This window comes from Mus caroli, chromosome 8 (genome assembly GCF_900094665.2).
Source record: "Mus caroli chromosome 8, CAROLI_EIJ_v1.1, whole genome shotgun sequence".
NCBI classification, from domain to species: Eukaryota; Metazoa; Chordata; class Mammalia; order Rodentia; family Muridae; genus Mus; species Mus caroli.
In genome coordinates, this window is record NC_034577.1 from 95330893 (window position 1) to 95343594 (window position 12702).

The window sequence follows — 12702 nt, forward strand, 5'->3', positions numbered from 1 at the left end:
ACTTGAGACAACTGGTCGCATCACATCCATAGTCAAAAGCAGAAGGAAATGGATGCACTCATGCTTTCTGTCTGTGGCTTTGGCTGTCAGTCAGCTTTCTCCTCTCATACAGTTCAGAACCAGGCCTAGGGAATGGTGCTCCCCACAATGGGTTGGGCCTTCCTACACTAATTAACAATCAAGATAACCCCCCACAAACAAGCCCATATGTAACATGATCTAGGCAATTCCTCAATTGAGGTTCCCTTCTAGGTGATTTCAGATTAAACAGCAAGTTGACACTTAAAAACTTACCAGTATTAACTCCCTGTGTCCCAACAATAGAAATCTATCATACTGACAGGATGGGTCATCTTTTCTAAAACAATCAAGACTTTGGAACTGGGGAAAAAAATAAAAGAAATCTATCATCATATATGTAAAGAATGTATACCTGAGGGCACAAGTAGCCATGGACAGTGGCTGCTGCAGGCAGCAAATGGTCTGATCGACTGAATCCAGAAGAGGGAGAGGAGCTTTCACGCTTCCAGGATTTTCAGGTAGAGGACTGAGAACACACAGACAGCCACCAGAGTCCACAAAGCTCTCAGACAGTAGGGAAGATAGACATACAAACAACAGCAACAACAACAAAAAAATGTAACTGGTATATCCACGGCTGCAGAATAATGCCAGAGAAGAAGGTGTTGCCTCTATCTAGAGTGCTTTCTGAGAGGGTCTCTTACCACCTGCTCAATAGCCAACTGCTACCCCTCCCTCAGGATGAAAAGGAAGAAAAATTGCTAGGCAGACAAACCCAGGAGGAGTCTCTTGACTTCTCAAAACCAGGAAAGGTACTACCTTTGAATAGAACCACTAGGTCATTGCCCTCTTGAGAGGAGGACTGGGCCTGGGTGTGTCCTTGATTCATAGAACAGGACCAGGTACAGAGGCCGGGCCGGTATAACAAAAAGCGCTAATGTCAGTCACCATACTTCTCACCTATGCAGTCCCTGGACTATGAAGTCATCCAGCAGTACACATTCTACATTGAGGCCACAGACCCCACTATCCGATACGAACACCTGAGCAGCACGTCAGGGAAAAACAAAGCCAAGGTCACCATCAACGTCCTAGACGTGGATGAGCCCCCTGTCTTCCAGCAACACTTCTACCACTTCAAGCTGCCAGAAAACCAGAAGAAACCTCTGATTGGCACTGTGGTGGCCAAAGACCCTGACAAGGCTCAGCGCAGCATCGGGTAGGGAAGTGGTGGGCATGAGGTGATAATGCCATGGGCATTCTTATGCCTGATGGTCTGAGATCAAGGCTCACGGGAGGACACTGTCTCGCAGAACCTCCATGGAAAGATGCTGAGGCTAGACCCTGGCTCTTTCCACTCATACCCTTCTCCCGCCAGCTCCTGTCTTGTCTATCTTGTCTGGTCCAGGTCATCCTCTGTTCTTTAAAGGACTTTAGACCTTGACTCACATAGCTCCTGTCTAATGAGGTCATCAAGCAGGAATGGCTTATCTGAAGCCCTGTCACCAAAAAATAGTTTCGAGATGTTTCTCCCAAGACACAAAGCCAGAGTGTTAATTTCACTTGCTGAAACCACACACTTCTATAAAGAGATCTATGGTAGTTCCCGCTCCCACCTGGTCCTCAAGTGGGCTGAGTATTCTTTCCTTCACGGCCACATGAACCAACTGATGCAAAGATGCTGCGTTCCTTGTTCCCATTTGTGGTTTTGCTGTCATTTGCTTTGGATCGTGTTCTGCACAGTCCGTCAATCCTAGCTCGTTTTCCATTGCTACAACTTCGTAGCATGGGCTGGATAATTTATGAACCGCAGAGCTCTATTTATCTTAAGGGTCTAAAGGCTTGGAAATCCAAGGGCACAGTGCCAGCACCTGATTGCCATCTAATGAGGTCTTGCTTGCCGCAACATGGGGAGACCTAATGAGCTTGGCAGTGTAGGTCTTTCTTCATCTTCTTATAAAGCCACTAATCCACCATGGGGGCCCCATCCTCATGACCTAATCCTAATTGCAATCACCGCCTCCCAAGCCTAATCTTCCAATACCACAAATACATGCATCTGTGGATACAGTTTCTAATACGTGGACCTTGGAGGGTGTGGAACGAGACATTCAGCACCATGGCCTTGTTCCTCTATCTTAACTAGATATCCTTCCTTTACCCTCTGGAACAAAGGAAATATGTAGATCTGCTCAGACTTCCTGGAGTCACATAATAGTTAGTAGTAAGCATGAATTCAATCCAATCTGATTTTATCCTACACATGAAGCCAGCTGTGTCAGGCCTGTTGACTAAACATCATTATTTCCCCATTGTGGTTATATATTTAAGTTCTTACATAGACTTGGCCCTACCTCTGAATTCCCCACTCTACCTGTTCCTCTGTGATGCTCTGCTTTAATGAAAGAGCTTTCTCCTGAGTTTTAATCTAACAAGAACCTCTCTCTCTCTCTCTCTCTCTCTCTCTCTTACCTAATCTGAAATGACCATTCTTACATATGAGTATTTTTCTTTCTCTCTCTCTCTCTCTTTCTTTCTTTCTTTCTCTCTCTCTTTCTTTCTTTCTTTCTTTCTTTCAAAAAGATAGGGTCTATGCAGTCCCAACTTGAACTGCTGTAATCCTATCTCTACATCTTTAGTCCTGAAACTACAGGGTACATTCCACCACACTTGACTTCACAAGAATAATTGTAATATAGTTTTAAAAAAATGTATATCCTAATGAGGTATTTTTATCTGGTTACTCTTTTATTTCTTTATTTATTCTGTGTGTAAGGGGTGGTGCATGCCACAGCACAAATGTGGAGGTCAGAGGTCACTTAGGGGAGTCAGTTCTCTCCTTGGACCATGTGAGACCCAGGGATTAGAACTCGGTTATCAGGCTTAGCCATAGGTACTGGCCCACTGAGCCATTTTGATGGCCCAAGAATTGATTTTATATATCGATTTTGGAAAGTCTTTGTTTATTTACAATCCTAGCATTGGTCAAGAGCCTCCCAAGCACCCTACCTCTCGGGTCACATCCCCAGGCTTCTGTTACCTCCCCTGCGCCCCGCTGCCCTATTTCAGACAGGGTCTCATTAAGCGGTCCATTCTAGCCATGAACTCAATCTATAGACCAGGCAGACCTTGAGATTCTGCCTCAGCTTCCTGGAATTGCAGGCCTGCATCACCAGGCCTAGCAGTATTAGGTCTTCTTGTTGAGAACAAAGCAAACCTTTTCCCATCTGGGTCTATCTCACACATTTGAGGACCCGTTTTCACTGTCATCTATTCCATAGGATGTATAATTATAATCTTAGCTGTTTCTTTGGTTGGAGACTTTATTAACTTGAGATTGTTTGGTTTGGTTTTCTTGTACAAGTACTGTGGGGATTAGGAGGGTGGTCTAAAATGTTCTGTGATATAATACAGTTGTGTTGCACCCATTTTGACTGAAATACCAGTACTTCTTTTTATGTATATTAATTTTCCTGTCCAGTTAACTAAGATTTACCACTGTTTTACCTTCATTAATGTCTTATAACTTCCTTTTCCAGTGCAAGGGATAGAAGCCAGGGTCTGCGCACACGAAGCCGGTGCTCCACAGCTGAGCTCAGGACCCGCAATTTTGCAACCCTGTGAAATCAGCTAGTTTGTTCTTCTTATGCTTTTGGTCCTCAGTGCCACGCCATATGATATTAAACTTGCCCATCCTGTTCACATGTTATCTCTGTTTGATAAATTCTCTAGCTTTTACCTCTGACTTTTCTAGATTGCATGACTTTAAAAGCAGCACACAGTCGGGCTGGCTTTTTAATCTCAGCAGAGATAGTTTGTGTTCAGCCTGCTTGCTGATTTCATCCTCTGTGCTGGGCTTGATCTAGCTTGCTTTGTTCTGTATTTCCTATTTCTCAAATGGGACAGGCTTCCTCCTGCCCCTCAGCTCTGCTAGAACCCTCCTTTTCCCCCCTCATAGACATTTGACCGCAGATTTGCTTCTGTCTACAGAATCTCAAATGTTTCCTAGTGAAAAGCATGGATCACACATGCCCCAGCAACTTCATTTCAGCTCCTCCCAAACAAAGTTTCTACTTTTGATTAGGACATCTAAAGCTTCAAAACAAGTTTTTCTTTGCATAATCAGAACCCACCTTTATGAATGCTGTATTTCCCAAATAATGATATATTTGCACACACACACACACACACACACACACACACACACACAATCATCCTTTGCCTTTTAATTTTAATGACTCTTGGCTGTACTTGTGCAATCTTCAGGTCATAGAGACTTCTCTTCAAAAGCTCCACCCAGTGTGTTCTAGCATTCATCTTTGTGGGAACATCTGGAGTGGGTCTAATTTCCCTTTCTTTTTAGGGAATCTGCTCTTTTTTCATGAGAGTCTGAACCCTTCAGTTTCCTCACACTGCTGGGACATTCAAAGGGCTATCAGCATACACCTAATTATTGCTATATTTTTATAGTTATGACCAAATATCACTTAATCTGTAGACTCAGCCCTTCTTCCTATCAAAAAAGTATTATATTTGGTATTACATCTTCTTTCTTTGTCATGGCTTTTCAGTAGTAGCCACAATCTTCACACACACACACACACACACACACACACACTCCAGCTATGTTGTAGGTGATTTTAAAGTTACTTACTTAGTTTGAAATGCAGCTGGGTGGAGTATCTCGGGTACCTCATCCAATCGTAAGGTAACCACATCCTTCAGGTTGAGCATCATCATCCTGCCCATGTGCACATGTGCAGGCCCACTCACTCTGGGTGGTAAGTGTAGGGAACGTTAGAAAGGGGTGTGGGGAAGGATACAGGGATCAAATCTCTGTCGTGCTGAGGACTTTAGAAACAGCAAAGGACAAGGAGAGCCATGAAGCATGAAGCTCTTTCTCCTGGACAGGTACTCCATCCGCAAGACCAGTGACAGAGGCCAATTCTTCCGAATAACCAAACAGGGAGACATCTATAACGAGAAAGAACTGGACAGAGAAACCTACTCCTGGTATAACCTGACTGTGGAGGCCAACGAGCTGGATTCTAGGGGTAAGTGGATCCACCTTCCAGGCTACCTGGGCTCTTCTTTTTCCCACATTCTTTCAAAATCGACATGATGCATCATTTTGGACCTCTAAATGTATTCTAAGGCCCCGGGGAAACATTCTCTGCCTGGGCTATGTTGACCTTCCATTTCTGAACGTGCTCCTTGGAGGACCATCTTATAGAGCACCCACAACCTTGTTAGGAGTACAGAACAGTAGAGTGGCATGCTAGACTCGACGCACCACAGTCTAAGAAGCTCTGTCATGAAACAGTCTACTCAGGCATCTCGGTGATGAGATTCAGCCAAGGCACATGCCACGCGCAGACTTCCCGAGGGCTTGGTCCAGAGAACGCAGAGAGACTCGAAGGCTGTGCATGGACCAAATGCTGCATGATTCTTAGTGTTAAACACACTTAGCAAACACTCCTTCGTGCACAGAGACTTGGTTTTGTGTGCGCCAGTGAAAGAGCCAAGAAGCTGGTAGAGTTTGTGAGGTTCTACAACAATCAGTATAAATTCTGACAGATGCAAAGGGAGTTGTAACAATCACTCAGCAAAATAATGTTTAATTTCCCAGCAACCAGGTCCCTTAGGGGTTCCTGGGGGGGGGGGGCAGCATCACTTAAATGAGTATATGATTATGTGTCCGATTGCATTATTTTAATCAATTGTATCTGTTTGCTTGATCTACTTACTATTTTTACAACCTCTTAAGATGAATTGAGGGTGGTTAACTCTTGAATTCCTATAAGCAAGTTTCTTCCCATATGAAGGGCTACCCCCCAACACATACGTTGTCTTCCTCCACACTCCTTCCATCAGCAACACCATCTTTGGCCTTTCCTCCTGAAAAACAGAAATGGCTTCCACCACACATTGCCCTAAAACTGTCTACCTAAATATCTTCTGAGGCCAGCCTCAGCTGGGCCCAGGATGAAAACAAGCTGTCTCCCCTGCAGGTAACCCTGTAGGGAAAGAGTCCATTGTGCAGGTTCACATTGAAGTCTTGGATGAGAATGACAACCCTCCGGAATTTGCCCAGCCCTATGAACCTAAAGTGTGTGAGAATGCTGCCCAGGGCAAGGTGAGTTGGCCTCAAGTGGGGAAGGTGGGGGCCAGGGGATCGTGTGTTTTCAAGTAGATGGCGTAGGAGAAAACTTTCCAATCCACCTAGAGTTTCCTAAGCTTAAGTAACTACGTAACAACCCTGAATAAAAATGCTATTCCCATTTTACAGGAGGAGAAATGGGGGCTCTGGGAGGGTCTGAAGAATAGGTCAGGGATAAGTGAGTGCAGGATGGTAGTAGACAAAGCAGTTTCGGGGAGACCGTAGTGCCGCGGTAGCAGGCAGCCATGGTCATGTCTAAACCCATCCTTGAACCCCAAAACCACACTGATCATTTCCCCATCTCTCACATTCCAGCTGGTAGTACAGATCTCTGCAACAGACAAGGATGTGGTGCCAGTAAACCCAAAGTTCAAGTTTGCCCTGAAGAATGACGACAGCAACTTCACCCTCATAAACAACCACGGTAAGCCTCAGAGAAGACGGTTGGCTCTGAGAAGGGCAGGGGTTTCAGTTAAGAGTCTTAAAGCACTAAGATCAAGCACTAAACCAACATGGGGTGACAGGTCTTCAGAGGGTCCCTCAAGTTATGGGTTGTTCTGTATAATTCTCACCATATAGATTGTACAGTTGGTCTATGTTGTAGTTGAAGCCACCTAGCCAGGCTTCATGGTCCATAGGACATGATACAGAGGGTCACCATTACACTGAAGAGGCGTCATTGAAGAGGAACAAGAATGGATACAGGGATGCAGGCAGCCAGCTCAGTCCAAACTATCCAAAGGCTCCTTCAAATACTGAGATCATTCCAAAGAGCCCAAACTGGAAATAGGAAGTCATGAACCCTGGGAACGCAATGAGCTTTGTTACAGTTCAGCTAGAAGAGGTATCTACCATAAAGTGTTCCCTGAACAGGATCTGGCCCAACAATCACAGCCTATTACAGCTCATCTATTCAGCCAATCAAAGCCCAGAGAGTCTTCTGAGTTCAGTAGTGGCCAGTCAGAGGTCTGGTGAAGATCCACTTGTTAGAGTGATGACCCTAAGCTGATTTAATCCATCTGAAAGTGGCCAGGCTTCCACAGCCTCTGCTACTTTCTAAGAAAAAAATATACACCCTAAGGTATGACTATAGCAACTGTTCACCCAAACATGGAAGGAAATCTCCCTGTCCCTTACTGATGACATGGTGAGGACCCTGTACTGAAACAGCCCAGTGTCATCTTTGGGGAAGACTGGGGAACAGGGTCCTTGAGAGTGGGGGAAGTGAACTCATCAGCCACAGACTAATCAAGCAAGATGAACACGGTGGCCTACAAAATGAGTAAGGTAGCCATGCTGTGCTGACAGTTAATGACACAACTCAGTACTCAGAAAGTATCATTGCAAAAATACCATTCCTGCTGTGTACCCTGAACAAACTAAGAACTGGGAAGTTTAGGAGCTACTCCAAACACATATCTCATGTGCAACAGGAAACAAGTCTGTTGGTCTCAGAGACATTTGCATATATATGTTTTGCATATCAGAGTCTCTCATTTCTCCTATTTTGCTTTTGGCTGTGTGGCTAAGTCCTCTAACCATTGGTGTTACAACCTCCCAGGAACCTACAAAAAGCACAGCAGCTCTCCTTTGCCCACAGCCACTGAACAACAGCAGCAACAACAGCAGTGTGTGTGTGTGTGTGTGTGTGTGTGTGTGTGTGTGTGTGTGTGTGTTTGTGATGAAAAGGAAGGGTCTGGGGCTGGAGAGATGGCTCAGTGGTTAAGAGTACTGACTGCTCTTCCAGAAGTCCTGAGTTCAATTTCCAGCAACCATAAGGTGGCTTACAACCATCTGTAATGGGATCCGAGAACCTCTTCTGGTGTGTCAAAAACAGCAACAGTGTACTCACATCAAATAAATAAACAAATGTGAGAGAGAGAGAGAGAGAGAGAGAGAGAGAGAGAGAGAGAGAGAGAGAGAAGAGAGAGAGAGAGAGAGAGAGAGAGGGAGGGAGGGAGGGAGGGAGGGAGGAAGAAAAGGTAGGGTCTGACAATCAGGTTGTTTATAGAGCTCCCTGGAGGACCCTTCTATGCAGTAAACTAATGGTTAGCACTGGGAATGGGAGATACTGGCACAAAAACTGATTCTCAGCTGCAGAATGCCCTGGGACATCCTCTCCCAATGACAAATGGGAGTACCACTGGGGAACCAGTCTTGCAAACCTCCATTGCAGTGATTCAGGGGTGGCATAAAGAAGTTAGTCTGGTGCAAGGGGAAAAAAAGCATTCTTTTCCTGATGTGTGTGTGTGTGTGTGTGTGCGTGTGTGTGTGTGTGTGCATGCAGACACACTTCAAACAATACAGCAATGAGCTGAGCAAAATCTTCTGTTTATTAGATGGTATTAGAGAAGGGGATGTGTACCTACTGACCACAGAAACAGAAAGGTGGGATCTTACATGTTAACTGAGCCATTTTTTTCAGGCTGGGTCAAAGCAGCTGCCCTAGTGCACCCTCTGCAAAGGGGCAAGCCTGTGCTCAAGGGGCTCAGGCATGAGTCAGGGAACAAAGAAGGCAGTGAGAGCACCCAGAAAGGAGGCAGCTTTCCCCACCCCCACAATGGGCAGATGCTCCTACCTGAGCCTCACTCTGTGGTCTTGGTGTTTGCAGACAACACCGCCAACATCACGGTCAAGTATGGGCAGTTTAATCGGGAGTATGCCAAGTTCCACTACCTGCCCGTGCTCATCTCAGACAATGGGGTGCCCAGCCTGACTGGAACCAGCACGCTAACCGTGGGTGTGTGCAAGTGCAACGAGCAGGGCGAGTTCACCTTCTGTGAGGAGATGGCAGCCCAGGCGGGTGTCAGCATCCAGGCACTGGTGGCCATCTTCCTCTGCATCCTCACCATCACAGGTCAGTGTCTCATGGGGCAGGGAGGAGTCATCAAGAGGGCCTCACAGTAGAGGCAGGGTTCTGGCCCAATCCTGCACCACTCTGGAGCTTACAATTCTTGTATAGCATACAGAGATATAGATGTAGAGCCCCACCAACCTGGTGCTTAATGGAGCAAGGGAAAGGAGGGGTGAGCCACAGATCGTTGTTCAAGCTAACTCCATTTCAAAACACCCTGGGGCCCGCTGTATCTCAGGGGCAGAGCACGTTAGCATGTGTCAGGCACCAGGTTCAATATAGCCATTTCAAAACAAAAAAGAAAAAATAAGCTATGTTTGGCATTCATTTGATTGCTAAATATAGTTTGAGTGCATACTATATTCTGGGTGTCATTCGGGGCACCGATTGTTGTGTCTGGCCAGTAGATCACAACCTCGGTTCTAGCCTGGAAAGGCATTTTGGAAACCTGGAGGAGAAGAGGGGCTAGGCAACGAGAGAAAGAAATGCAGCTAAGACAGGCATTCTGATCAAAGCTCAATTTTACTGTTCTGCACGCAGTTATGAAGCAGGGGAAGGGGGCCCAATTCCCACCAAATAATCTCGGGGTCCAGTAGCAGGGTGACCACGTGTATGGCTCCAAACAGCAAAGCAGCAGGTTCCAGCAGTGGGCGTGGCAGAAAGATTGAGCGGGAAGCTCCACCCCTGAGCAAGCAGGTTTCAGGCTGGGGGAGGGGAGACTACAACTGATGTACATTAAAATAGTTGTTTGTTTATATTAGTCATTTATTTTGAGACAAGATCTCACTGTGTAGCCCTTGGCTGGCCCGGAACTCATGCTGTAGAGCACGTGGGCCTTCAGTTCACTTGTCTTTGCCCTCATAGTGCTGGGATTAAAGCTGGGTGCCACGGCTCCTGGCTTTAATTGTTTCTGAAATTTCTTTATAATAACGGAATGTTTTGAGACTTCTAGCTTGGAATGTCACTGGGGGGTTTCTTTTGCTTTGATAGAATTCCTCCAGTCTTGGTTTTTGTTTTGTTTTGTATTTTTTTGTTTTAGTTTTGTTTTTTGCTCTTGTTGTGTTTTCGTTTTTGTTTTTGAGCCTTGTCACTTTCAGGGGCACTTTAGGCTTCACCTAGGTCTGACATTTCTCAAGAAACAGACTTCAGAAAGGGATTTGTGAAGGGCAAGCTTCCAGGAAAGGTATTATACCTGTGTTAGCCAGCCTCATCCCCTTGGGGTACCAGGAAGTTGCCTGTGAACATTAGCACCCAGCGCAGTCTGGCTTCTCCAATTGAAAGCTGACAGCTGCAATTCCTTCTAGAAAGTATTTTCTCCATGCTGTACCAGCCCCACAGGATACACTGAGGGGCTAGGATGCCATGAGGCACAGGCAGCCTTTGCTCCACACTTCTGAACTTCCCGTTGTGTGCTGTTCATTTCCTGGACCTCTGTGCCAGAGACATTTGAGACCGACTTCTCTTTTATAAATAATAATAATGATAAAAGCATTGATGACACCCACACCACAGAATCTCATCATCACCTTCCCCAACGACCAGTGTCCCAGAGCAACCAATGTATCCACTCTACAGACAGGAAAACTGAGGCTTGGGGAGGCCATGCTCACTCTTTGTATTCAACAGATTAGTAACTAACTCAGGGTTAGAAACACAGAGGAAATGGCTTGAGCCTCATTGAGGGAGCTCTCTGCCACAGTAAGCTGTGAGGATCAGGGGACCTTCCCACACCCATTCCCACCCAGTCGCCAGGAGGGTCAGTATTGTGCCACTGACTTATATTTTGGGCCAAATAAAATCAGTTCGCTCAATCATAGTAGTGGCCCTGGGAGTCTGGGCTGGTCCCACGAACCTGTCTGACTCACATCTGTTGCTCTGATTTGCAGTGATCACCTTGCTGATCATCCTGCGGAGGCGGATCCGGAAGCAGGCGCATGCTCATAGCAAGAGTGCGCTGGAGATTCACGAGCAGTTGGTCACTTACGACGAGGAGGGCGGTGGTGAGATGGACACCACCAGCTACGATGTGTCAGTGCTTAATTCTGTGCGCAGTGGCTCCACTAAGCCCCTGCGCTCCACGATGGACGCCCGGCCGGCAGTGTACACGCAGGTGCAGAAGCCGCCGCGCCTGGCGCCTGGACTGCACGGAGGGCCCAGGGAGATGGCCACCATGATCGACGTGAAGAAAGAAGAGGCAGACAATGACGGCGGTGGCCCCCCATACGACACACTGCACATCTACGGCTACGAGGGCGCAGAGTCCATCGCAGAGTCCCTCAGTTCCCTGAGCACCAATTCCTCCGACTCTGACATCGATTATGACTTCCTCAACGACTGGGGACCCAGATTCAAGATGCTGGCTGAGCTGTACGGCTCAGATCCCCAGGAGGAACTCATCATCTAGGGTTCCGGTCTTTGGGCCTGGGGACCCAACCTCATTGCAACCTGGATCAGACACCGGACACTGCCTTCCCTGGTTTCCAAGGAGTGACACCAGACTCTTCAGCCCAGCGCCCCTTCCATTCCCAAGGTAGCAAATTCCAGGCCCCTTAAATATCCAGGAACAGAGACATATCTTATTGATGGCCACTCCCAAAACTGGAAGAGTGAGGGTAGTATTCTGTCTGGGCTCCTCCCATCCCTATCCCCACCCCCACCCCCCGCACCCCTCCCTCCTCATATACACACATACACACTCCTGATCTATTCGAGACCTCCGGTCCCTTCAACACTGCCAAGCAAACTGACTATGCTGAACTTCTAGTCTTCCCCAAGGGTCCCTGAGCTCCTGGTAAGGCTCAAGTCTAATCCAAAGGGAGGCTGTAACTCATCCATCATGCCTGCCTTCTGGAGACCCAGCACTGCTGAGCCTCCCTCACACCTACCCAATGCCCAGCCCCTCCCCAGGCCTGTCCAGGGAGGAAGGAGACTATCCGCAGCTCCTGACCTTGGGTCCTGAGGTGACCCGGCAGGCCTGAAGCCCCATGCACTGCTTTACTGAGCAATGACTCATTCCGTCAACTTCAGGGAAATGGCTTGTCGAATTTGAAGCAACTGTGAATTCACCCAGGGAGGGCTGTGGAGGCCATAGGTGACAGGTCATAGAGCAAGGATAGCCTCTAACCCACTCACCAGAAAGATCCCAGAAGAGCTAAGAGGACCCTCTGCCACTCAGCCCTGCACTGGTTGCCTGCAGGAGGCACCCGCCTCGCCTGGTCACTCACTCTTCCTTTTCTCTTGCTGTCCACTTATATCTCTTGGGGGCGCCCCAGACGCAGCCTCTGCAAGCCTGGCTGAACCGTAACTGCATCACAGAGCCACGCCACTCGCCTTTTGCCTAGTTGCCACATCTCAGGGAATGGACCTCACCCTCCCCCCCCCCCCCCCCCCCCCCCCCCCCCCCCCCCCCACCCCCCGGCACACCTTGCAGAATGCAAGACCCCTGCACTTTCCAGTGTGGCCTCTCTGCATCTCTCCCTTGGAGAGAGTTGAGTAACTTTCCACTGAGTGACAGCTGGAGGAAGGGGCATACAGACACAAAGAGGCCCAAGCGAGGCAGAAATGTGCCTTCAGCTTACCCTCCTTTGTGGAATCCTCCCCCAACAAGGCCTTTCTGCAGGGGACTATAGATAGCTCTGACATTTGTCTAATCAATAATTAGCTTCTC

At 47.5% G+C, this 12702-nt stretch overlaps 1 protein-coding gene across 2 annotated transcripts in view; it reads left to right on the top strand.

Moving 5' to 3' along the window:
* Positions 1-12439, top strand: part of Cdh5 (cadherin 5) — a 40696-nt gene extending 28257 nt beyond the window's left edge. For both annotated transcript variants that reach the window (XM_021169927.2, XM_021169928.2), the window contains exons 7-12: positions 990-1240; positions 4933-5075; positions 6033-6157; positions 6497-6605; positions 8793-9038; positions 10922-12439. In XM_021169927.2, coding sequence (XP_021025586.1) covers positions 990-1240; positions 4933-5075; positions 6033-6157; positions 6497-6605; positions 8793-9038; positions 10922-11439 — 1392 coding nt within the window. In that variant the 3' untranslated portion in view covers positions 11440-12439. The remainder of the gene's footprint in view (positions 1-989; positions 1241-4932; positions 5076-6032; positions 6158-6496; positions 6606-8792; positions 9039-10921) is intronic.
* Positions 12440-12702: the final 263 nt, after the last annotated feature.